This window comes from Neophocaena asiaeorientalis, unplaced genomic scaffold, assembly GCF_003031525.2.
Source record: "Neophocaena asiaeorientalis asiaeorientalis breed wild unplaced genomic scaffold, Neophocaena_asiaeorientalis_V1.1 scaffold149, whole genome shotgun sequence".
Taxonomy (NCBI): Eukaryota; Metazoa; Chordata; class Mammalia; order Artiodactyla; family Phocoenidae; genus Neophocaena; species Neophocaena asiaeorientalis.
In genome coordinates, this window is record NW_020174442.1 from 2,034,070 (window position 1) to 2,061,340 (window position 27,271).

General features: G+C 41.3%; 2 protein-coding genes across 4 annotated transcripts in view; one reads left to right on the forward strand and one right to left on the reverse strand.

Moving 5' to 3' along the window:
• MEGF10 (multiple EGF like domains 10) overlaps positions 1–27,271 on the reverse strand; it is a 346,338-nt gene that overhangs the window by 313,201 nt on the left and 5,866 nt on the right. The window lies entirely within an intron of this gene.
• Positions 620–21,895, forward strand: CUNH5orf63 (chromosome unknown C5orf63 homolog). 3 transcript variants are annotated; one of them, XM_024757160.1, is made up of 5 exons: positions 661–680; positions 2,220–2,265; positions 12,282–12,402; positions 16,502–16,558; positions 19,518–21,895. In XM_024757160.1, the coding sequence occupies exons 2-5, from the start codon at positions 2,258–2,260 to the stop codon at positions 19,629–19,631; spliced, it is 300 nt and encodes a 99-aa protein (XP_024612928.1). In that variant the 5' UTR covers positions 661–680; positions 2,220–2,257; the 3' UTR covers positions 19,632–21,895. The 3 variants fall into 3 exon arrangements, with proteins under 3 accessions (XP_024612926.1, XP_024612928.1, XP_024612925.1); XM_024757157.1 differs by lacking the exon at positions 19,518–21,895 and adding an exon at positions 17,497–18,009; XM_024757158.1 differs by lacking the exons at positions 2,220–2,265; positions 19,518–21,895 and adding an exon at positions 17,497–18,009 and having other exon boundaries at positions 620–680.

The window sequence follows — 27,271 nt, forward strand, 5'->3', positions numbered from 1 at the left end:
TTTTGTTAGCACATGTTGAAGTGATAAAGTTAGAATTTGAAAACTCTACTTTCTAGATGTGCCCTCTAAAAGTTATCACATAACCAATGTGGTTTGTTTAGGGGATTCATTCCTGACGTTGGTTTGTTTTGTATCTTCTCTTAAAGCATTGAATACATACTGAGGGCATAGTGGTAAGCTCAGGGATACCGACATCAGACTGCCTGGGGTGGAATCTCAACTCTGCCATTTTCTAGTTCTGAGAACTAGGGCAAGCTACTAAGCCTCCATTTCTTCTTCTGTAAAATGGTACTAACAATACTTAATAGGATTATTCGCAGTATTAATCAAGTTATGAACGTAAAGCTGATGGTGAGCAATCAATAAGTGTTAGTTTTGAGTATTACTCATTATTTTCTCACACCGGAGGCTCGTTATTAATGGTTCCCAAACATGCCAGGTCACTTTTCCGTGGACTTTTTTTTTTAAACAGTGTGGCCTTGGTTCTTGTATCTCTCTTTTCATGCGTAACAGCCCAAGCGCGGCCACCCTTCAGAGGAACGATCGGCTCAGACCTGAGATCCACTGATGCCAGCCCGAGCGGCTGCGGGCCGGGGCGGAAGTGCGGGGCGGGCGCCTGCCGGCCGGGGCGGAAGTACCGGCGCACAGCGGAAGCGGCGACCCGAGCAGCCGAAGCTCAGGTGGGTGCCGGTGGTCGGGTGCCGGCAGTTGGGCGCTCGCGGGGCCCCCCCTGGAGTCGGCACGCGGGCTGGAGAGGGGGGCACGGGAGCCCCGCACTGTGCCGCACGCTGCCGATTTCGATTGTCACTACAGGAAATTTAATTAAACCGGGAGCCATAAATCCGTGAACCTCTGGGGGCAAATTATAAGCGTGAGTGTGTGTGTGTGTGTGTGTGTGTGTGTGTGTGTGTGTGTGTGTGAGCGCGCGCGCGCGATGGCGCTCTGGGAAGTGAACAGAATCACGGGTGGAAAAGGTAGCTTTTTAAGAAGCAGCAGAAAACATCACAACTTCATGTTTCTTCCGTGATTCACAGATGCCCTGCTTCGGATTTATTCGAGTTTTATGAAGTGGTAATATAATCTCGACTGGCTGAGATGACTGCCTTTTTAAATAAATATTTTTGAGCAACCATGTTGATCTTTAATTGAGGGCTGAAAGGTTTAATCGTGGGTGCTGGCAGGAGCACTGTGAGTCCTGGGGCTCTCTGGACCTCCTGTCTGCCTTTGTTGGGCAAAAGCAGCCCTCTGGGTGCTGAACCATGAGAGAATAAATCAGAGACTGTACAGTTCTCAAATACTTAGCCTTGTCAGTCACCCCTGACAAATACCCCTCATACAATTTTTTTAAGTAAGTCCAGAGTTACAAAAAGTCTCTACTAAATTGCTACTAACATGAATAGGCAAGTGTCTGTTTCTAAGGCTGTTCTGTTGAAGAACAAAGAGTTTTTTGCCTGGCAGATCTTTATTCTTGTTTCTTAACAGAAAGTGTTTTACATCGTACTTTATATTTTAGAGCACTTAAATCCACAGCATGGCCCAGCTAAGCCCCAAGGTTCTCAGCTCCTCCAGGACAGGGATAGTGTCTAAGATCTGTTATGCCCCCCACACTTTCTAGCACATTCCCCAGCATAAGCACCTCTCCTTAACCACACATTACCTTGGTTAGGCAGCCATGAGAGCCATGTCTCAGTGTGGGACTGCTAAAGATGAAGTGGCTATTAGAGGCCACAGTCTTCTCATTTACTAATTATCTCAGGAATACTGTGTGAAAATGCTTATGAAGCTGTCTACCAGTATTTATAGCTGTATGCATTGAGATTTAAAACACTTGGAAAAAGAGGTGTGCCCTGGAAATACTGAGTGGTTATAGTAATATTGGGGGTAAGGCAGAACTAATCATGGTTCTGTGTGAAATGTCGTAGCCTAATAACCTGGGTCCTGTTCTGCTGAGGAATTGCCTGGAAGCAAAAAGGTCCTGTTGTGAAAATTAAGGTTGGCGGGGCTAGTGCTTTAGAAAGGTAGACTGCAGAGTTTCTTTCTTCGTGCTTATTGTGGTCAGTAGTAGCTACCTGCCAAGGAAGGATCAATACTTTTATGTCTCCTTTATCTGAGGAAAATATGGCTATGTGGTTTTCTTTAGATGGATTGATGGCAGGTAAGGAAATAGGAGGATTTTCCAACTTGGGAATTTATTGGACTGTATTTCTATTTTATTCCAGATGCCTGGTTCTCACGGACTCTTAAGTACCCAGAGGCAATGTGGAAGTATGCCTTCAAAATAAGGGTTTTTTTATTATTAAGGTTTTTGTATTTCATAACATGTGCATACATACTCCAGCTGGCTGATGCATTTAGTTACTCTAATGCCAGGGCTCAGGGTTTCACACGTAGCAGAACCTTGAAGAGATCTGGTACAAGTAGTACTTTTTTTTTATGTTCCTTATTTTAAATCTAATTTTGCCACTGCTTTATTCAAGGAGTGTACATCAGAGGAAGCCAAAAGCCAGCTGGAATAGTTCCTGCATGCAGTTTTAATATTGTTTGCAATTATTTTGAAGGGGAGAAACTATCTGGATCCAGGGATGTGTAGCTACACAGGTAGCAGGGACTAGGTGAGCTTCCTTCATCCTTCCCCTAGTATCACATAGCAAGTTTGAGAGACAAAATTATTTGAGGAAGAATATGCAAAGTGAAAGGTTTGGGCTAAGTTTCACGTAGATATTATTCCACATCCCTACCTTCCCATCTCAGTTACAGCCGCAGAGGACTGGAGGCATGAAAACATTACTCTCTTTTCATTCCAATCCTTACCCAAGATAAGATTTCCAGAGATAGAGGCAAATTCAAAATACCTTCTATTTTAAGAAAGGATTTCAGAGCATTTTACCAGTAATATCTAGTAATAACCATTTTACTGCTATAGGCTTCATCACTTTGGTATTGTATTATTTGTAAATCTTTCCCCTACCCTAGGTGTGTCCTTAAGGGCAGGGAAAGTATCTTAATCACTTTTATATTTCTAGTATCTGGCACGGTGCCTGGCACATAACAAACACTCAGTACATGGTATAGAAAGGAGGCTGGATCTATAAGGAGTATGAAAGCATCACTGGGAATGCAACAAGGTAGAGAAAAGAATATAAAGCAGTAACCTTTCAAGGAGCTACCAGTGCAGTTATAAATGCTGCAGTTACTAATGCCTCGATAAACAGCTTGGAGTAGGGAAGGGCATATTTGAAAATCTACAGATGGTCACCAAACTGCCTTCCAAAGAGATCTAGCCTGATCAGTTTGCATGGTCTTTGTTATACTGAATAGAGTATGCAAACTAAAAGGCCCCACCAGCCCCCTTTCCACTCTCTCTCAAGGCCTGCCATGCCCAGCTCCTCACCCAAACACCTGTTGAGTGAATATTTGAAAAGTATCCATTTGAAGGTATGCCAAATTATTAGCTTACCTAGGCCACTAATATCTTGGTTTGGTCCTGCCTTAAGGATAAAGGACTTACGTTTGTTCACTATTTTAAGGCTAGGTTACCCAAATAATATTGAAGGAAAGCCACAATCATCTTTTCTACTTTACTAACATTTCAAAAGAGTTCAAAGTTGACAGCTTTTTGTATTGTAATAGGGCAGGCATGTGGTATATGCTGCTTCCTTCTGCTGCCAATGGAATTCCAACAGAAACCAGAATGTTACTACTGGAAACAGATGAACTTCCTCTCATTGTTCCTGTACTTTTTCATATTAATCATGAAATAATGGGGAAGTGGCTTCTACTTTAGTCAGAGGGAAGGACATAAGACTGAATTATTTAATTTTTTTAACTCTTTTCTTCTTAAAACATGTAGTTCTTCTAGTCAGCCAAGAGAAACGATACTGTTATTTAATAGAAATTTAGTCAGCCAAAGCAGCTTAGGATATAGACTGGAAAAAAAAAAATGAGAGAGTTCTAAATTCAGCTCTGTTTCTCCAAGTTTGAAAATAAAGTTAATCTGTATCATCTTAGATTCAGAGATCAGAACCTCTTTCTTATAGTAAAAGAATTCTGCCTTCCGAAGCTGAGAGTTTTCCTCATTCTCTCCATCCTTAAATTAAATCTTAAACAAAATGTGATATCTGTTATTCAGTATACTCTGAGGACTCATGTATAAAACTTTTTGAGACTTTTTTTGGAAAAAGGGGGTTGAACTTGGAGGTCCCTTGCAGTTCTGAGAATTCTGTGTTGGTCTCATCATACATAAAAATAGGCACTGTTCAAAGAGAAATATAGAGAAAAAAAATTGCAGTATAAAAGGCTTTGGTAAAACAGTTTCTTTATCCATAAAGCAAGGGAAATCTCCAAAGTGTCTTGGCATCCAGTTCCAAAATATTAAGATTTTCTATCAGTGACAAGTTTTAAGTAACAGAATAGGACTCAGAGAATTGCAGAATCTCACATAACTGAGGGTAGCTGAGGCATGACCTCAAGAGTGGATAGTTCCCAACATTCAGGTATTAGTGTCACAAGTCCAAAGAAATGCTGGATTTAATATCTCAAATGTTCCAAGGTCATTTGCTACAAAATGGCTAAAAATGAATGAAGCATCTTTCAGGTCTTGTGTGGTCATGTGGATAACGCGCCTCTTAGGCAAGATGAATTGGAAATGGTGGAGTATTAGTGACAAATGGAAGGCATTGCCTGGGTGGATGGAGTTTGACTTGCAAACAGTTACTTTTAGAAATGAAGTTGTGTGCTTTTTAAATAGCAAGGAAACTGGCATTACTAGCTGGGCACAATAAGACTAAGATGTTTTAATGAAATTGCCTTCTTTCTGGGTCAGTACTAAGTATCAGATATACCTTCAAAGGGAATGGGTCATTTTGGTTAAGAAGGATAATGTGGAGAGGAGGCTGCATAATTCCTTATGTACTTTGTTCCCATCCCTTGAACTAGCATGATTTTGCCGTCATCTTAAATGCTATCTTTATGGAATGAGGGAATTTTCAAATTGGTTTTTAAATTCTATTAAGCCCTCATGTATGATATAACCCAACCACATTATTCAGGCTTTCTTGGCTTTCAGCTTTGCAGCCATTAAGTCTTTTTTTAACATCTTTATTGTAGTATAATTGCTTTACAACGGTGTGTTAGTTGCTGCTGTTTAACAAAGTGAATCAGCTATACATATACATATATCCCCATATACCCTCCCCGTTGCGCCTCCCTCCCACCCTCCCTATCCCACCCCTCTAGGTGGTCACAAAGCACCGAGCTGATCTCCCACAGCCATTATGTCTTAATAGTACTGAACATTGTTGCACACTCTGAATTCAGAATATGCCTCTGCCCTAGGCCAGATGCTGAGTCAGTATATTTAAGGTTGAGGATAAGGGGAGGGGTACAGTGTGTGCAAGCCCCACTGTGTTAACAAGAATTAGTCCAGAATCCCCTTTGGACCCCTGGGTGCTAGAGGGAGTGTATAGTAACAGTATATAAATGTTCTTTTTTTTTTTTTTTTTTTTTTTAAAAACATAAAACAGAAACAATATTGTAACAAATTCAATAAAGACTTTAAAAATGGTCCACATCAAAAAAAAAGTCTTTTAAATAAATAAATATAAAATGTACATGAGACCCATCACTTCCCTCCTCTAAATCTAACTGTGTGAAAATAGAACCTCAGTTCTTTAACATAGCCTGTGAGGCCTTAGGTGATCCAACCCCCGCTGACCTGTCTCCTCCACTCTTCCCCTTGCTTACTGTGCTTTAGCCACATGGTCCTTTCTGTTTCTTCCACAAAGTCAAGGTTGTCCTTACCCCAGAGTCTTTGCACTTACTGTTCCCTCTCCCCAAAATGCTCTTCCTTCAGATCTTTGTACCTTCTCAGCCTTTAGCCTCAGCAAAAATGACACCTGCTCAGAGCATTTTATTTAAAGGACCTGCCTTAGTCACCATCACATCACCTTGTTTCACTCCCTCCCCTCTGCTTACCACTGTCTGATGTTGAGAGACATAAAAGAGTCTCTTTAACTTCCCTATAATATGGACCCCATGAGGCCAGGGACCTGACTTTTCTGTTCACCACTGAACCCAGTACCTATGAGTATCTAAGACATGGAAAACAGTAGGTAATTGTTGAATGAATGATCTCATCCCACACCTGGATTTTCATAATTGAACTCTTTCCTGTCACCATTCTTCTTTCCTTTGCAGCCATCCTGCTCGCTGCTGCCAGATCAATCTCCTAAAACACCGATTTTATCACATCACTCTCGTTTAAAACCCTTCATTGGCTCCCATCCAAAAGGCCACAGCATTCCTACTTCATGCCTTTGTGTCTAACCCTGGCTTCGGAATGCTTCCCCTTTTTCTACGTATCGAAATCCTACATGATTTAGGATCCTTCTCTCGTGAAACCACTTCCAGTCTCAGCCCACAGTACTCTTCCTTTCTCTTATGACATTTAAAGTTGCCCATTAGATGTCCCTGTTGTGATCTCTCTTGTATTTATATTGTTTCAGTGAGGAATTTAACTCCCTCCTCCTGAATCTGCTGGAGTACATCTCTCTATAATTCTTGTTGCTTGTATCCAGAATGTGGAGTTGATTTCTCCATGTGAGAGTTTTATTTGGAGGGAAAGAAATGGACTAAACACCAGACAGGATGAAGAAAAAACAATAATGGCTTATTTTGCTAAGAATTTGAAGCGGTGAGGGGGGGATATGGGGGCAGAGTGTATGTACCAAGTGATGGATATGTAAATGCCATATACCTTCAGTGAAATTATAATCTTACTGGTTAGGCCAGGCCCACACTTCAAATAGTTAGAAAACTTTTGCACAAATCAGTGTGTTGAATGCAAATTAACAGAGCACCCATTGCATTCAAACAGTGTAGTAGAGACATCCAGATACTTGGAAACCCCACAGTCATGGTAATAATTTAAAAAAAAAAAAAAAGGGGGGTTTTGTCTGTAGGAACTCATATGACCAGTCATTCCTTTCTGGGACTGATTCTCCACAGGCTTCTCTGCCCCCCATGTGGTAAACCTGTTGGCACTGAAGCCTGGAAGTAGAAGCTGCAGGGAATGTCTGCTCAGGGTTTCACGTGTTATGTGGGATCAAATCAGCAGTCCAAATGCATAGCCAGGCGAGGCTGTGGTGATCATTTCGCAATGTATGCAAATATCAAATCATTATGTTTTACACCTGAAACTAATATAATGTTATTTAAAAAAAAGAAAGAATGAAGCTGAGCATGAGGCCATGTACAAGTGGGCCCACAGGTGGGTGGTGAGCTGGGATCCTTGTAATATCATGTCTGAGTTGGTGCTACCTCCTTGGCAGTTCCCCTGGCTGGGTACCCTGACTGCTGTGGCTGAGGTGCTGAAAAAGCACCTGAGATCTCACGCATGCAGGGAGTGAGGGCCCCGCTCCAGGTTGCCTTCCACCCGCTACCCTCTGTTTCTGTTCTATAGCCTCATTCTAACCCTGCTTAGCCCCTTGGAATTGACACCTTAAAGTATCTGCTCAATTTACAGCTTTGATTGTCTCTATATGCTGCGTGTCCTTGTCACTCTTGGCTCCACACTTGGACCCAAGATCCTAGGGTAGGCTCTCACTTGTTTGGGAGAGAGGGAGGTTTGGACACAGCTGACTGACCAAAAGCATGGAAGACCACTGGGGAGGCATCATTTGTCCCTGTTTCCCTGGATTAGGTAGAGCCCAGTGACCCAGATGAGTCCCCTAAGAGCAACCTCACCTCATTACATAAACTTTCAGTAATCTAAAATAATGGATTTTGTTCCCAAGAGAGGGATGTGTTTGTGTTTGTGTGTGTGTGCGCGCACATGTGTTTCTAGTCATTGTGTAAAAATAGGAATGCTGTACTTAGATGATAAAGAATGTGAAATGGAGCACTTAACATCTCACATGGCATAAATGACGGGATGGAAGCCCTGAGCCTCTCTTTCTGGAACACAGGTTCAGCGAGAGTGACGGTAATAGTGTTTGGTTAATGTCAGCTCAGCAGTAAATTTACATTGTATTCCTGTGAAGAAGCTCCAACATTATCTGTTAATAATGAAGGCAGTACCTGAGTTTATATAAACTTTTTGATTTTGCACATGAGCTAAGAACACTGCAGCTTGCTGATGAGGGATCATATGAGCTTGGAGATTTGGTGTGCTCAAGGACTCTTCATATGAATAAAATTTCTGGTCGGTGAAGGTCAGTTTCTCTACTCAAGCAAGAACAATGTTGTTTCCCTTCTAATCAGACACACACAGCATTTGAAGAATCCAAGAACCCCACATAAGTGATGTGCAGCCGTAGCCTGGGCGGCTCCTCATGCAAGAAATAAATAATCCTTAATAAAGGCTCAAATGACACTGGCTTCTTTCTATGCAATAATCAGTTGTTTTAATGGTATGTCCTTCAGTGCTTCACAGGGAAAATTCTATATCTTGCTTCAAGGAGGGCTGAATTGGTCCAGTGAGTCCTCCTCCATGTTGTTATTTGATTCTGCCATAAAGACCACTGAAGTCGGCCTCAGTTTTGTTGAAAAGCCAGCATTCCCTTTCTCTTTCAGGGTGATCCATGCCTCTGAGCGGCAGTGGACTTGAAACAGCAGGAGTCACCATCTTTATTGTTAGGCTGTGGAATTTGTTTTAGGCACATTCTAAATCCAGTCTTATGCTTTTTTTTTTTGTCTGTGACAAAGGTGACCCAGTTGTGCTTCTTTGATATCATGAACACATCTCTTTTTGCTCATATCACAGAGGCATGTAACAAAATACAGAGGATAAAATTGTGTCTCTGTGTATAGTAAGGACACACTTCATGACTAAATTCAGTGACATAATCAAAATGGTGCTGTCCTCCCACAGTCATGAGCCAACAGGCATAGACCGCCTTTCAGACTATTTCTTATAGTGCTGAGATACTGTTCAAAAATAATAGAACTAATGAAAATGTCACATTGTCAGAATAGCCAATATTAAGATTTTACTTCCAAGAAAGCATGATGGGGTGACTGTGACACTGACAGCAGTGGTGTTAGGGTTTGGGGTGTTCCAGTTGGAGTGTATCATTTTTCATTTTACTTTTTATTTCTAGAACAAAGTGAACTCCAGTGTTCAGAACTTTAGCCATAATATCTTATTTCTGCCTAGGAGAGGTATGGGAATTCTTTTTTGTATCAGACTCTAATATAATTTTATAATATAGTGCCAACAAAGAAATAAGTTAATTTAACAGTGTGGTAAAACGCACGTGCCCTAGTGCGCTAGAGCATTTGGAAAATATGCAGGTAGTAAAATTGCATAATGCTAATGCATTTCTCAGTAAACAAATGTGCCATGTTTAAGTGATTAAATACATATTTAAAAAAAGGAGAAATAGAGACTAACATGGAAAAGAGAACTAGTTTTAAACAAGATGGTTGTGGCATCTCTGAAGACTTTACTTAGCTTTTTGGGTTGGTTGAACAAGTATTCTAGCAAATCTGGAATGAAGAGCAACTCTGTTTACTCTGACAGGTTTTATTTGTCTTGGTTGCAACCAAGACCACATGCTGTGTTTTGTCATGTTGGAAATACTGAAGCAGATTTCCATTGTGAATGTGAATTTTTTTTTTTTTTAACAAAAGCCTTAACACCTCAGTCTCAACTCAGTTAGGTGAAAGCAGTAAGTTTTCCATTCCTTACCAGCCTGACATCAATAAATCTTAAATCCCTCCACCAAAAGCACACAGCTGCCGTTCACTGTCCTGGTTGTAACCTTAGGTCACTGCCTTAGATAGCCTGCTCTTTCTCATTTCCAAGAGCTATCTTTCTACCTTTACTCTCACAAAACTGATTTTTAAAATTTTCTTTCTCCTTCATTTTATACAGTTTCTTTAACTTCATACCCTAGGAGGGTGTGCCACTGTTGGCGTAAACCAACGATGCAGAAATTTCTACCTGTCGTAAACATGGCTAGCATTCCATTGATACTTCCCCTTCCTTTTTTTTTTTTTTTCTTTTTTTTTTTCTTTTTTTCTTTTTTTTTTGCGGTACGCGGGCCTCTCACTGTTGTGGCCTCTCCCGCTGCGGAGCACAGGCTCCGGACGCGCAGGCTCAGCGGCCATGGCTCACGGGCCCAGCCGCTCCGCGGCATGTGGGATCCTCCAGGACCGGGGCACGAACCCGCGTGCCCTGCATTGGCAGGTGGACTCTCAACCATTGCACCACCAGGGAAGCCCTCCCCTTCCTTTATATCCTCTGTAGACAGAGCCATGTTTGGAAGCTATTGTCTCCAACCACATTCACCTATTGGAGTGTTGGTTCTGCTGAATTTATGGAACATATATATACCAGGGCTTATCACTTAGTTGAAAGCAGCACAGCATATTGTGAAATTGTTTAGATCCATTTTCCTCCTTAGAATAATGCTGGGTTCTTGTAAAATCCTTATCACATTCCTTTTTTATGCATTATCAGGACCATTTAGTTAGCAGGGAGATCCAGGGAGAAGTGGAAGACTAAGGATTTAAGAGAGAAGGAAAGATTATAGTTTTCACAGATCAGAATCCAATCCTTTTGTCCCATCTTCTTTACTCTTTTTTGATATGGATTTAGTGCTTTTCTCTAAAGTCATATCATTCTGTTTGAAATGAGTTTAAAGCTAATCTTATGCTGAGAAGCCTGCTCACCAGTAGAGATTAGTACATAATTATTACAGGCATGCTCTCTGGAGCAGAGCAGGAGGAGATTCAAGGTGGTGGTGAAGGGGCTGGGACCAGCTGCAGCACCCTGGCCTGCATCTTGTGGACACCGTGAGGAGCACTGACTTTTAGTTAGCATATGAGATCCGCCCACATAGTGACTGCTGTGCACACTGAGTGTCTGATCAGGGTTAGAGCTGAGACTAAAGATGGAGGGAAAGGCTCACTCCAGTACTATTAACATTCGAACAACTATTTGAACACCTACTATGTACCAGGTTAATTGTAGATGCTCGGGAATATTGGGGTGAACAAGTATCTGCTCCTATGGAACGCATGTTGTAGTAGAGGGGCCATATAGGTAAAGAAATAATTTTAGATAGTGAAGGATAAAAGAAAACCGCAGCAAGATACGAGGAAGAAGAGTGGTGGACTGGCCCACATTGGTGAGGCAGTCACTAAGGCATCTCTAAGGAGGTGACATAAGCCCAGGCCAGATGAGAAGCTACTTAAGAGTTTTTCATGCAGAGGAACAGCAAGTACAGAAATCCTGATGAAAAAATGATCTTTGGTTATTCAAGGAACAGAAAGAGAATCTTTGTGCTGCAAGTTGCCAAGATAAGGGAGGGGAAACTGATAGATGAAGTTGGAGAGATAAAGAGAAGTTAAGAAATGAAGATACCAGGAATGAATTCATGCAAGGAATATTGATAAGTGATAAAGTCAACAGTGCATATGTGTTTTAAAAGTGAAATCATCATATCTGTAGTTTAAAGGACAAAGCTGGAGGCTCAGGAGAATACCTAGGAATAAGTAGGGTGTCTTATGTCGAGCAAAGTAGCAGGATGAGAGAGCTTCAAAGCCTAGTGTTTGACATGCTGCTATTACCAAGCTGTCCTTATTGGAATATCTCCAGTAGAAACACTAGTACATTTGTGGATGTTTTAAAAAATGATGACCATCTCCTTTTAAAATACTTCTTAGAAAAGCTGAGTAGATTTTTGTTTTTGACAGGTTGACTCAGCCTAACCTCCCCTATAAGTTCCTTTAAGGACAGCTCTGTGTTTCCCCACCTCTTGCAGCAGAGGGGCATAAATCTCATAAGTAATAGCCTTAACCTTCAGGTACAAGCCTTAACTTGTACTTCTTGTTTACTATCTCCTTTACCATGAAGGTGGCTGGGCATTGTTGAATGCTTACCTATAAGATAAGCTATCTCTGCGAATAAAAACCATTTCAGGAAACTTCCCACATTTTAGGGGATCATCAGGATGCTAGCAAAATCTGCAGGTGAAATTTAATTTTTTATTCTAATTAACAAACCCATGGAATTTGCTTATAGAAACCAAGTGATTAGACACACAACTAATCCATACATTTGGATTTTTTCCCATTCTAAATTCTAAATTTGGAATACAGTGAATATTGAGGCATCATGAAGACTTGCCAAACATCTTGGCCTCTCTGACACTCCTGGACTCCAAGAAGCACATCTGAAGTCTTCAAATTCCATCACAGATTTGCAGCTTACTGTTTCTGTTATAAAGAGCAAAGTCTAGGGCACATAAGTTTACTGTCTCTTTTTCTTTTGGCAGAATTAAGATGCTCTGGTTTCAAGGAAATAGCATGCAACTTGCCAAACACTCCTTTCAACTGCTCTTGAGAAATCTATCTGCCTCCAAGACTGCTCTGCCTGTGCTAACCTTATTCACAAAGGTACAGAGTAAAAAGTAAAATCACTACTTTAAAAACATAAAGGATTAAAATGTTGGGTGGAGAAAGTTGTACATTTAAGAAAGGGGAAAAATGTTGAAAGGAAAGCAATGGTATAAATTTTCTTCAGACATGCTTCTCAATTTTTCAGTTCCAGTTACAACAGTGGTAACTCTTTATCCTACCCAGATACTTCATTGTGTCACTGTTATCAGGAGGTAAATTAATATATTTAATCGTCATCTGATCCATACATTGAAAGAAAAGAACTATCAGATGTTTACAAGTGTATCACTTAGAAATATAGTCAACTCTTATTATTTGTGATAGTCATGTTCTATAAAGTCACCACGAACACTGAATTAGCAAGTACTGAACCACTGCTCCTAGGGCAAATATAGGGTTAGGTTCCTATGAGCTTCTGGTCACAACATTTTTGAACTGATCAATACATAACCTTGTTTTATGTGTGTTTCTGTTTAAAGGCATCTTATTTAACATATGTTGTTGATTCATTAACACTGAGCTCAGGGCCAACAGCACTGTAACTTATGCCTGAACAAAGCTTATCTAACACAGTATTTTCTCCGTAAGGCACATCACAGCCTTCTTATGCTTAGAAACATTGGACAGCACTTCAGCACTATGCTTGGGCCATTTTAAATCCCAAAATAACCAAGAAAAAGCACAAAAATGCAAAAACAGTGGCACTAAGTAGAAAAGGACACTTGTTTACAGTATGAGAGCTGGAACAAGAAGGCAGAGCATCATCCTGTCCCACCTCGGTCAGAAATGTGCACTTTGAGCAACTCAGATCTTTCGCTGCTCTATGCACCTGCATGTCTGTGAATGACTACAAAAACCTGGATATTGATTTTAGGGTTACAAATAAGTTTTAGCTAATAGATGAATTCGCAAATACAGAATCCACAAATAATGGACTGACTGTACTTATTTTCTTATCCCTAACACTGGTTTTAAGCTATAAAGCAAGTTTAAATTTTTAAGAGCTTTTTCCTCTAAAATTTATAAGACAAACATTATGGATTTCCTTTTGCTAGTTAACATTACTTTGTGTGATTTGTAATCAAAAAGGAAATAAAGTTCAGGGTAATAGAATTACCTTTAGTGAATAATACTGCAATTCAAACAAAAAAGGTCTCTTGTTTGATAGATTTTTTTCAGATTTCAGACATTTTAGCAATTTGAATATATCTGACAGTTATCTAATAACAAGGTTTAAGTCTTTTAAAAATTTATTGAAAATAGTTAACCTTTACTTTTCATATTCATAAGTATATATTGCATTATTATGGAACAAAACTATTTCATCATTTGTGTCTACATATGAGAAATGTGTGTGGAAATTAACCACAAAAATAAAATAATCCCTTAAGGCTTATGGTGCTCACTCAGCCTAACTATTCTGCACTATTTTTCAGTTTGAACAACAGCCAAGTTAGCCAAAAACATGTGCCAAAGCAAAACACACTAATCTTCCATTCAGCTTAAAATTTGTACCAAACCCTTCATTTGTGTCATTAGACATATACTAAGACATTATTCTCACCTCCCGGAGTTCACAGTCCTCTGAAAGAAAAAGTACAGTATCAGGTCTCTTTCAGTTATAAATAACAGAAAGTACTACCCAGAGTGGCTTAAACAAAAAAAGGATTTTACGGGTTAGTCTGGTTTCAGGAGTAGCTTGATTCTGAAACTTAAGCACATTACCAGTCTCTTCAGCACTGCATTCTCTAGGTTAAATTAGTTCACACTCTGGCTCTTCATATGGATAACTGCAGCGATCCCAAGCCTCAGATCTCACATTTCAGGTATCTACAGAAACTCCAGCAAAACCCTCACACTATCCTTTGGCTCTGATTGGCCGATCCCTGAGCCATTTGTAGTCGAAGGGCTACGATGTGCTGGATGCCTCAGCCTAAATCAGGTGTTCCACCCGCATTCAGGGAGGAGTCAGCCACATGCTGAGAGCAGTTTTGTAAGGCAAAATCACAGCATTCTTGCTATAAGAAAGGGCAGTGGGTGGTAGACAGCCAACCCACCAAATGTCCACTACAATTCAGGGATAGGGTAAATAAGTGCTGTTTTGGCACCACTGAAAATCCTAGACAAGGATGTACAAATGTTCCAGACCACTGGGTCTTGTCATTTTTCAGCTCATAGATTTCTTTAAAATTTGATGACCTTTCCTCATAAAAATACATATAAATGTGATAATTTGCCCAGACTTCCATAGTCCCTGGGTTGTTTGTTTTGTTTTGTTTCTGGCTGCACTGCACAGCTTGTGGGATCTTAGTTCCCCAACCAGGGTTGGAACCCGGGCTCACAGCAGTGAAAGCATGGAGTCTTAACCACTGGACCACCAGGGAATTCCCGTTCTCTGTGTTTTAAAAAAAATAAAAAACCTGATCCTAGCTCTACTAAAGTTTTTTTATTATAAAAGCAAATAGTACCAAATTTGGTACTTCTGCAATTTCACTGGTTCTTGTCTTTTGCTTTTAAGATCCTCTCTTGACTTTTTGAAACTTTCTCAGAGAATTTTAACGTGGTTATCTTAAAAATCACAGACTGGGCTTCCCTGGTGGCTCAGTGGTTAAGAATCTGCCTGCCAATGCAAGGGGACATGGGTTGGAGCCCTGGTCCGGGAAGATCCCACATGCCATAGAGCAACTAAGCCCGTGCGCCACAACTACTGAGCCCATGCGCCACAACTACTGAAGCCCACGTGCCTAGAGCCCGTGCTCCGCAACAAAAGAAGCCACCACAATGAGAAGCCCGTGCACTGCAACAAAGAGTATCCCCCGCTTGCTGCAACCAGAGAAAACCCACCGCAGCAACAAAGACCCAACGCAGCCAAAAATAAATAAATAATTTTTTTAAAAGTCACAGACTATCCATAATCTATTTATCGATAATGCTAAAATAACATAGTGAGCACTGAAGCAGGAAAATACGGCCAGAAGGACCTTTCTGAAGGAAAACTGTCTTTTGATGATCCAGGTTCTTATTTCAAAATAAGGTGAGTTAAGCTGGAGGAAGGGCCTCCATAACAGCTCATCTTTTCCTGTCATGTTAAAAAGCAGGTTTTATATAAGCATCAGTAATGTTGAATCTATTTTTAGCTCATACAAGAGAACCTATAGTAGTACCTGTTCATTGAGTCAAGGCCTGAGAAGCCTTTAAAATCTGCCAATGATCCATAGCATTCTCGGCAGACTTCTCCTCTAGATGGTTAGGGTGCAAACAACAATGGGCACTAAAACTCGCTTGCTCCTAAGGTGGAGAGTTAGTCTGGGAAACCTATTGCTGACACTTGTAATGAGAAAACTGACAAAACATTGAAGAGTTGGTACAATCATCGCCCAAAGTAAAGAGATTTTTCCCTTTTAAAGATGGGACGATCACTATCTAACTCCATCCCAATGGGTTATTAGGAAAAACAGGCTTGGGAATCCCCTGGCAGTCCAGTGGTTAGGACTTTGCACTTTCACTGCCATGGGCCCGGGTTCAATCCCTGGTCAGCAAACTAAGATCCTGCAAGCCGTGCGGCACCGCCAAAACAAACAAAAACAAAACCAAAACACAGAAAAACAGGCTGGCAAATCTCAGTGCCCCCCAGTCAAAACAGACTTTAAGACATTCTGGTGATGTCAGCCAGGCCTGGAAGGTGCTCCTGACCTAGGAAGGACGAAGCCCTAGGACTATAAATGATATGGAAAATAATCTTCCTAGATATCAATTAGATGAAGCCAGTAACAAAAAAATGTAAGCATCTAAATGTATTGTGTGTACATATATATACACATATATATACACACATATATGTGTAACAAATGCATCAACATTTAGTAGATAGATTTATTTGTCAAGAAAAATCAAAACACAACTAAAAAATACTGAAAGCCCATTTACCATGACATACTAGCTATTTATAAGATTCTGTGGCAGTGTTTTGCTTTGGAAAATAAAACAGTATAACCTGGTAGAAAACTGTCCCTTAAAATAAGTATAATCTGCTTCTTGTGGTTTTTGTCAGGCTGAATGCCATTCTTTGGGTTTAATGGCTTTTTTCGTCCTGTAGGATCCGTGCCCCCTTTGTGATGAAGCCAAGGAAGTACTGGAGCCTTATAAAAACAGGGTAATATAATACAGTGTGGCTTTATGTATATGGAATAGATACTGTATGTAGTATAAAGTATCTGCCTGGATCCTTTAAGAGATTGAATGATTTTTTCATTTAAATTTTCTTGAGAGAGATTTTAGTGCTGATTTCCATAAAAGTCATTACACCTAAGTGTTCTTCTCTGAGCAGTACTGGTTTTCTTACTCTGACTCTTAAAATGAGTCAAAGTTAACTAGCAGGTACAGCATTTGGGCCTTCCGTTAAGTTTTTGTCCCTATTCCTTTTATCTTATGTTGTCATTTCCATGAAAGTGTTTTCCTGTAGCAAACCATGACACCTTTCCCAATCTTACAGCCAAAACATGTCTTTCTTGTTTCTCAGGCAGCTTCCCAGTTGGGACATTGTTTATTTCATTGGGAACTGAGTAGTACCTGGATGCTGAACCTAATAGATGTAACAGAAAAGTAGCAAAATTAGGGAATGTAAAGAAATCAATCAGGGCTTCCCTGGTGGCGCAGTGGTTGAGAATCTGCCTGCCAATGCAGGGGACATGGGTTCGAGCCCTGGTCTGGGAAGATCCCACATGCCGCGGAGCAGCTGGCCCCATGAGCCACAATTACTGAGCCTGCATGTCTGGAGCCTGTGCTCCGCAACAAGAGAGGCCGCGATAGTGAGAGGCCCACGTACCGCGATGAGGAGTGGCTCCCACTTGCCGCAACTAGAGAAAGCCCTCGCACAGAAACGAAGACCCAACACAGTCAAAAAAAAAAAAAAAAAAAAAAAGAAATCAATCAGGTTATGGAATTCAGGGTCATTAGCTGACTGTGGACCTCAAACAACAACAGTAAAAGCCTCTCAGCATTAGAAGCAGTCTGGGGATCAGTTTGTCACGACAGCCATTGCGTTGTTCCATGTTCTCTGAAATCCAGAGCTTTAGTCTGTCTCTGTTTCAGTTTATTTTACAGGAGGTGGACATCACACTTCCAGAAAACTCTGCTTGGTATGACAGATATAAATTTGACATCCCCGTCTTTCATTTGAATGGCCAGTTTCTGATGATGCATCGAGTAGACGTCTCAAAACTTGAAAAACAGCTCCAGAAACTTGAGCAGCAAGGTGCGGGAGGCTGATGAACGCCCTCAGGATTTTCCACCCTCTCTGTCCAGAACTCATTTTCCTGAGGAAATGACTGTGGCCTCATGCTCCTTTTGCCACTTTCACACAGCTCTAAGGATGTTCTGAACTCAGTGGTGCCAAATAAATGGTAATATTCCTCTTGTGATTAATGGAAGTACCAATGTGGGAACTGTTTACCTGTTGGCATTTTATAAAATAAGAGGAGTGTATTGGCAGGGAGGGGATGATGGAAGACGGGAGAAATCTACTTGTTTTATTTATTTTTCTCCTTTGTATTAGTATGGAAGCATTTCACATTCACTGGACAGAGCCGTTTATAGGAAAAATGCTCTGTGATCCTGTTGCTGCCCTAAGGGCTTAACTTTTTTTTTTTTTTTTTTTTGCTGTACGCGGGCCTCTCACTGTTGTGGCCTCTCCCGTTGCAGAGCACAGGCTCCAGACGCACAGGCTCAGCGGCCATGGCTCACGAGCCCAGCCGCTCTGCGGCATGTGGGATCCTCTCGGACCAGGGCACGAACCCGTGTCCCCTGCATCGGCAGGCGGACTCTCAACCACTGCGCCACCAGGGAAGCCCAGGGCTTAACTTTTTAATGAAAGAATAAATGTTCTTCCACTTGGTAGATAAAGTGAATTGTTAATAACTGTGCACAGTCAATAGAAGGATGTTTTAACAAATACATCTGCATGAAATCTATCTCAGAGGAATTTAATAATACCTGTTTAAAATTAGAGCTCTTTTTTTCTGGATAGAAGAGAATAATTATCCTAGCCAAAGACACTTCGTTTGAGAAAAACAAAAGACTTAAACCCCAAAATGTATATAAGAATCTCAACGTGCTTTACAGGTAGTCAGTAAAGTGATTTGTAATATTTGAGTACTGCCTTTGATAGTTTTTCAGTTATCATCAACTGAGTTAATTCAGCTATTTTTAAGACAGTGGTTTTATCAAGTTTTAATATCTTGGGGAAAATTCACATCTGACCATAACTGAACAGATATGTCATCTAAAAAAAAATATTCTTCACCATTTTATGTAAAGTATTAAAAATGTAGTTGTGTACTCTTATTTGTATTTAGTCAGGTTCAGCCAATAGAGGAATGGATTCATTTAAAAACAAAACTGCCTTTTCCTCTTAAAATCGCATCATTGCAATTTCATCTGTAATGAAATTCTTTTGAGAACTATATCAATGAATTTGGATAGTGTGATTCATTTAGCTAGTTTTTAATTTTATCAGTATGAGTTAGTCTTATAAATTAGAGAATTTTAAAGCTAGCCAACCTTAAACATTGTTTAGTCCCGCCCCCCTCATTTTATACCTGAAGAGGACTCTGACATTCAGAGAGTTTCAGGAAGTTAGCTAAGGTCACACAGACAGTCAGATATCAGACCAGGTCTTGGCACCCATCCCAAATTTCTTGTACTACCTGGGTTCTCTGCAGGGCCCTCATGTTATCTCACGTAAAGCATTCTTAACCATTGTGGATCCAACACAAATTAAGAAACAACTTTAAAAGCCCTCCAAAGTAACAATAGGAAAAAAAAATCTTACAATTGAATGCCATTGTTTCTAATTTATAAATTTTTGGAACACATCTTATTTGATTTTGTAAATATTCATTGAGCCCTGTGGTAGGCAAAATTCTAGGGTGACCCCAATGAACCATTACCCTTGTATTCCCTCCCCTTTGAATATGGGTGGAACTTATGGATATGATGAAATATCCCTGCTGTGATTATGTTACAGTATGGGGCAAAAGGAAGATTATCCGGGTGGGCCTGGTCTAATCAGGTGAGCCCTTTAAAAGCAGAGTGTTCTCTCTCACTGGTTGCAGAAGATGAAATCAAAGAGATGTGCTCCAGCTAGCCTGGAAGGAGGCAAACATGCTTCCTTCCATGTTGTGAACTGCCAACAAGCCAAGAAACTGTGGGCAACCTCTAGGAGCTGAGAGTAGTTCCTGGCCAACAGCCAGCAGGAAAATGGAGCCCTCAGTCCTACAGCTTCAAGGAGATGAATCCTGTCAACAATTAGTGATCCTAGAAGAGAACCATGAAACCCAGGTGAGAATCACAGCCCTGGCTTACATCTTGGGTTCAGCCCAGTGGGAATTTGATCAGAGAATCCAGCCACACCACGCCTAGACGTCTGATCTGCAGACTCCATGAGATAATAAATGTGTGTTATTTCAAGCTGCTAAGTTTATGGTAATTTTTTACACAGTAGTAGAAAACTAATAGAAGTTCCTATAACACTGAAGGTGGTAGGAGTATAAAAATGAATAAGGCACAGTCTTTGTCTTAGAGACACTCACTGTCTTGGGCAGCGGAGAGAGGAAAGTTAATAAAGCACTACAACATAGTGCTGTGAGAACTGGAGCTGAGACATGTAAAATATGGTACAGCAGCCAGATGAGGAAAGTGGCAGGAAGGCATCATAGAAAATTAGACTTAAATTAGGTGAAAAATAAAAGAGTGTGGAAGGGAATGGCATTTTTAGAAAATGTCGGGTGGCTTTGTGTAGCTGGAGTGAAGGCGAGGGGAGTGAAGAACATGAGACTGATAAGAAAGATTGCGGTTCACGTTGTGAAGGACCTCAGGTAAGGTGGTTTTTTTCCCTGCAGCAGTATCCTCCCTTATTTTCTGCCCTCATCCAGAGTCAGCCCTTCTGTCTCCTGATTCCTCAGAGGTATCTGGCCTCTCTATTCTAGCCTTTCTGTCTTTCTAGTCCTCAAGTCTGCTAAGCTCAGAAGTCCCCCGAGTAGCCCTTCAGGACATTCACATCTTCAATACAATCAGGGGTGAGAGGGCCATAGACAAGATCGCCCTCTTATGTATCTTGGCACTGTGTGTTCCTTTCTTCCTGCTCCAGACAGCTTGAAAGCTACGTGGGCCGTGTCCTAGGGTTGTTGATCAGAGAGTTTCAGGGTCTGCTGAGCTAAGGAGGAGAGAATCCAATGGTTCCCTTCAGAAATCAGGGCCGGCCAGAGACGCTGTAAGTTTGTTTTTTGGAGCAATTCTTGCTTGAGTATAGCCATGTGGTCATAGGTGTGTAGGATGTACACAGACTTCATCCAAACAACACATTTCTGACATTAGAATTTCAAACAAGCAAACAAAAATCCACCACAAACTTAACAGGGTGTTAAAACTAAAGTGTTGGCTGAGGCACCAAGATACACAAGGTGCTACGTTCCAAAGGAAATACTAGATCACATAAGGACTGCTGGATATTTGGAGGATTTTTTAAGAGAAAAATGTGCTCTCACCTCCCACCAAAGTAAAAGCTTGAGGTCATGTAATGTCAAGAAAAAGGGACATGAGTGGAACTCATCAGAAAGCCTAATGTATGTCTCTGGGTACGAAGAACATGGTGGTTTAGCTCCCTTCTGGAATATCATGTGAAAGAATAGCTTGCAAGCACTTCTGGTGCAGAGCGAAGGAGGGAGTCTGCTGCCCTGAGTTTGTCCAAGGAAGAAGGGAAGAAAGGGAGTGTGTGTATGTATCTTCATGGATTGATGTGTGCCAAACGGGAGACAGGGCTGGCTGGGGAGAGCCTTGGGTGCGGGCAGGCCTCGGAAGAGGTGAAGCAGAGCAAGACTGGCTCCTCGGGGTTGAGGAAGTAGGCGGCTGCTCAAATGGCGAGCGCATTTGCCTGAATCAAGGAAATGGCAAGTGAGACAACACCAGCTATGAGTGCAATCTCCAAAGAACCTGCAAAAGTCTCTGTGAAATGTGGTCTGCTTTAAATATTTCTCAGACCCAGAAAGCTGGAGGCCATCTTACAACTTCATCACTCAAGGGACCACACTCCTGCCCCTCCCTGCTTCTCCCACCTTGCCCCACCCCAGCCCCAGAAGGATCTTGCTCCTGCCAGGAGCAAGAAGAGAAAGACCTTCCCCTTCCACAGCTGCCCACCTGCAAGTGGCTTCTCACTGGGATAAGGGTAAGACTTAATTTTCAACCAAGTTCCACATTATATAACATGGGAATAGATGCACTAAACAGTATTTAGAGTGACCAAGGACTTTCTGTTGCCTAAGAATGCTCGAAACTGCCCTAACACTACCTGGTTTTTATTTTATCCTAGACAGAGTGAGAAACTCCCCAGTGAATACATTTTATAGGGATAGTGGGAGACATAAATAAAAATGCTTCCTAATTGTATTCCATATTCAGAGCATTGATTACATGTGCCTCATGTTTTTTACCTAAAGATCTTCAGGGCTTCCCTGGTGGCGCAGTGGTTGAGAGTCCGCCTGCCGATGCAGGGGACGCAGGTTTGTGCCCCGGTCCGGGAGGATCCCACATGCCGCCGGAGCGGCTGGGCCCGTGGGCCATGGCCGCTGGGCCTGTGCGTCCGGAGCCTGTGCTCCGCAACGGGAGAGGCCACAGCAGTGAGAGGCCCGTGTACCGCCAAAAAAAAAAAAAAAAGATCTTCAATGAGTTTAATTATTCTTATTTGAGAGAGGAATGTGGTCATGTGACTAGGAATCCTGGAGACTTTCAGTAATCCATCTGGTCCCAACAGCTGGCAAACGGAAAGGCAGCTATCTAGAAATATGTCATCTAAAAAGGTGGTGTGATTATCCCACTGTTGATAAGCATCAGACAATGTTATGTCACTTATTATAGTCATTTTCCTATGATATTTGTAGCAGCAATTACTTTTCCTTTCTAAAATTATGTTTAGGGATTGATTTGTTTTTAAATAAAGACTGATTTTGACACAAGAAGCTCATAATATTCTCCCAGTCCCAAAGGAAATAGTGATATCACCTCTTTTTTTCCTAAGCTAATGCTTTAAAAAGAAGTGGAATTAACATTGAGTTTGGGACTGCATATTGCTGCTCTTGATTACGGTGCTGCTTTCTTCCAGATGTCTCATCATAACATCATAAGGGCTTACCGGAACACATAACTCTTTGGCCAATTTATTGAAGGAAGCAGGGGTTCACTCACATGAGGGTTATTTTGTTTGTTTGCTTATAATAATGCAGAGACTCATAGAAACCTGACAATAGGAATTACAGTAGGGCCAGGCCTCAGGAAATACTCTTAGAGAGCCACAGAAGGGATGCAATGTACAACGCAATAAATATAATGAACACAGCAGTATGTTATGTATGAAAGTTGTTAAGGCAGTAAATCCTAAGAATTCTCATCACAAGGAAAAAAATTTTTTTCCTTTTTCTTTTATTTTGTATCTATATGAGAAGATAGATGTTCAACAAAACTTACTGTGGTAATCATTTCTTGATGTATGTAAGTCAAATCATTATGCTGTACACCTTTAACATTCAGTCCTATATGTCAACTATATCTCAATAAAACTTGAAAAATAAAGCATTGGATTAATATGAATTTTTAAAATTCTATTAAATATAAATGGTAAATTTTTTTAAAAAAAGAACCACAGAAACTGAGGCAGCACCCTACTCACAGTGACTCAGCTTCTTTCTTCTCCTGCCCTCCTCTTGCTCACCGGCTCCCCTCCTTACCCACAGTATCTGCTTTCTTATAACCGCAGCTTGCTTATGCCCACCATTCCTGCTGACCCTTCTGTTCAGCAATACAGTGATCCTAGTCTCTCAACTTCTCTATTCTGAAACTCTCAAAGAGGAATTTTACTCAATTTATATTTTACAACCAGCCACCCAAATCATATGTTGGCTGATCAAGCCCATAGAAAGAGCCACCCTTGGATCAGGCACCCACCCCTGGCCCAATCAGCTATGGCGACCAAGCTCATGTGGTATGCAAATCATAGTCACTGCCCACTCAGCAGAGCCTGAGAGCATGGCTGGCAATGATCAGCAGCTCTGGTACACATCCCCAAAATTTAAGAGCGTGTCATTCTACCATATTCAAGAGAAGTCAAGAGTTTGGTAAGTTCATCACTCCTACTCATGGGAGTGATAAGGATTTGAACCAGGGCAATGGGAATTAGACAGAAAGAGATATTTAGGAGTCAGGCTGACAAAACTTCATGACTGACTGGAGTGGGTAGGGGAAGAGTGAGTAGAGAGAAAGCATGAAGTCTGGGATGGCTCCCAGTCTTCTTGCTACGGCTATTGAGTAAATCTTGGCACTTCCCATTCCCTGCGAATAGAAGAGGAAGGTGAGGTTAGTTTTTGGTTGTATTTGGATCTAGATGGGAAAGGTGGGCTGTGCTTGTGAGACATCCCGGTAAAGATTAAAGCTGGAAGTTCAAATCAGAGGTCTGGGCTTGAGGTACAGATTTGAGAGACCCCAGAATATGGTAGGAGCAGCATTTACCTGGCAGATGAGAAGAAAAGCAGACTAGGACCAAGTCCTGAAGGGAATACCAATCTTGACTGCATGGGAAGAGGAGGGGCCACTGAAGGAAAATAATAATAAAAGGTGATAGACCTAGGAGTGGGAGAGTTCATCCAATTTGTATTATCCAATTTCTTTCATTATTTGATAGTAGTAGGGACTATTCTAAGCTCTGGGGATAGAGCTTAGAAACAAGATAACCTAGGACTCTACTCAGGGGCTTGCATTCTAGAGGGAGAGACAGACAATAAAAACATCGCAACAAGAATAACAAAATAAAATAACCTATATCTTGAGGTCAGAGGAGGAGTTTTTCCCAGAGTAACTGACAGTATCAAATGTCAATCCAGCTAGGATGGGGACTGAAAAAAAGATACTGGATTTGAAAATTAGGAAATCAATGCTATGGTAGGTTGAATAATGCCCCCCCCCAAATATCTAGTACCTAATCCCTGGAACCTGTTAATGTAATATGGAAAAGGGACTTTGCAGATGCAATTAAGTTAAGAATCTTGAGATGAGGAAGTTATTGTGGATTATCCAGATGAGTTCTAAATGAACCACAAGTGTGCTTACAAAAGGGAGAAAGAGAAGGATTTGACTACAGAGAGGAAGCAGGAAATGTGCCAGTGGAAGCAAGAGGTTGGAGTGATGCATGAAAGGGGCCCTGAGCCAAGGAATGCAAGTGGCCTACAGAAGCTAGAAAAGGCAAAGAAACAGATTCTTCCCTAGAGACTTCAGAAGGGGTAAACCCTGCCAACATCTTGACTTTAGCCCAGTGAAACTGCTCTCAGATTTCTGGCCAACAGAACTGTCGCAGAATAAACTTGTGTAGTTTTAAGCCACCAAGTGTGTGGTAATTTGTTTCAGCAGCAATAGGAAACTAATACAACAGGTAACTTGACCTTATTGAGAACAGTTTTGGTGGGGAGAGGGAAGAAGATGTAGACAAAGAAAATTGCATGTGGATGAGTGAGGGGTTCAGAAGAGATGGCAGGGTACATATCTTCCAGGAAGTTTTCAAACATACCTCAATTGACCCTCTAAGAAAAAGCATCCGAGAAGAGCTGAAGACCTGATTAATTGATTAGCTCAAATCCCCAAAATGGTAAGCAGTGATGGGCAAGTACCATAACCTTCAATCTATCTTAGAAGAGCTAAGCAACTGGGCAGCAGAGTTCAGGGGCTTCCAGAGCAACCCTTACACTGAAGAGTAAACCACGGCAATCCATTCTAGTCTGCAGACATGCACCAGACCCAAGACTCTTGCTCACCACAGAGACCAGAATACTTTGATACTGTGAGCCAAAGTCCTGCATCTGGCACAGATCTTATATCTCTCCACCAACACAGAAACCCATGCCAAACCACTGAGGTAGAGCCAACAGAGAATGGCCTCATCTGGCCAGTCTTTAATTTAGGCACTGATGTTTCACATTTTACCTCCCCTTTCAGGTTCAAAAAGAATGACCACCAAAGCCACAGTACTTCTGAATTCTAAAGCCTAGAGCATAGAGCTTTGGAAAAGGGGGGAAATATTAAAATCATACAAAAGATGTAGAACAACTCATAGGAGCAGTGCCAACCTATAGATTACACATAATAAGAAGAATCCAGCCATAGGCATCCCTTCCTCATGCCAAAATGTTATATTTGAACAATTCTTGATGGAAAGTTTTCTACCCTCAGAAACAGGGTACACAGCATATTAAGAAGAACTTTTCTTAATGATTCAGAAACATGAAGAAGTAGAAAGGATACAAGTTAAAGGCAAGTTCAGCCTAAGGTCTCATTGTGCTACTCACAATGTACCAGTGTGACTCAACTCCCCTGAGAAACACTGATGGCCTTACTGCAGCATTGCATTGTACAAAACCCCAGCAGTGATCCCACGTCCTCCCAACAAGGTCAGTCCATGCTCTGCCCACCAAAGCAGGAGAGAGAGAGAAACAAATCATTAAAAAACACTTTCCTGGGCTTCCCTGGTGGCGCAGTGGTTGAGAGTCCGCCTGCCAATGCAGGGGACACGGGTTCGTGCCCCGGTCCGGGAAGATCCCACATGCCGCGGAGCGGCTGGGCCCGTGAGCCATGGCCACTGAGCCTGCGAGTCCAGAGCCTGTGAGGCCCGCGTACCGCAAAAAAAAAAAAAAACACTTTCCTCAAAACTGGGTTAAAACATACGATTGCATCATGGGACTAGGTTAACTATCAGTTGGTAAACTCCCTTACTCGGGACAACTTATTCCTTGACCAGGTAAAGAAGGTGTTATTTTATGTTCTTTGTCAGGAACTTAATGTCAAGGCAAGAAAAATGGGCATCTATTTATAATCTGAGTAATAAAGAGGCATTAGAAGTTGGGGAAGAACTGCCAGAGGAGCTAAGATTCAGGAATTAACTCCACCTGTCCCTACATTTTCTTTGTAAAGTTATCTTCAAAGTAAGGCCAGCAACACTCTTTTAAGGTTGGGGGAGATTAAGACATTAGGAAACCACAGTTTGTGGTATTTATTCCCATTGTGATTGCTGACTTCTAGTATCAGCGTTTTGTTCTGCATGACAGCTCCCATCTTGCAAACTAGCAAGATTCCTGAATGTGGCAAGGATCCTGCTCTGTGAAGCATTTTCAAGTTAGAGTTTTTTAGCAATGTCATATTTCTCTAAGCCAGTAATAAAGGTTGAGAGGGCAAAGGATGCCATTGAGCTCTCACCTAATAGCACAAAACAACCTCCTAGCTGGCAGGGGCAGGTCGTACATCCAGGGTGATCATGACCTTTGAGTTACAAAAGTATTTTTTTTAATCTCTTTACCTTACCAAATAACTTTGAAAGATAAAACACAATTTAGAGATTAGCTCCCCCTTTTGCTCTATTCATTTAAAGTGGTGTTTTCTATTTGTGTACATTGTGACTACATGGAAAATACAATATTTCATTTCTTGATATTTTTTATAGCCTGTACACAAAGTGAGGTCAAAAGGATGCCTTCAAGAGAAAGAAAGGACACTACAATCACTCCAAGTAAATTTTCCAGGAGGAGGAAGGAAGAGTGGAATAGATGATTACAAATACTTAGAAAGAAGCATCACTTTGCTAATGGTGCAGAGCCTACAATTATATGCAATTCCCTACTTAGACTTTTTAGTTATGCTGAACATAGAAAAAAGCTAAATGATGGGGAGGAGAAAAAAAGAAAGGGGGAAATTTAAGCATTCAATGTAAGACATTCATTTAAATGGAGACAGCACCTCACCATAAGGGGGCAGTTAAGAGTCTGATAATCCTGCTGGTATC

What these genes read in the sequence shown, in the direction of transcription:
- CUNH5orf63 (XM_024757157.1), top strand. An exon ending in TGCTAACCTTATTCACAAAG is followed by an intron (nt 12,403 to 16,501) that starts GTACAGAGTAAA and finishes TTCGTCCTGTAG; the next exon opens with GATCCGTGCCCCCTTTGTGA. An exon ending in TGGAGCCTTATAAAAACAGG is followed by an intron (nt 16,559 to 17,496) that starts GTAATATAATAC and finishes TCTCTGTTTCAG; the next exon opens with TTTATTTTACAGGAGGTGGA.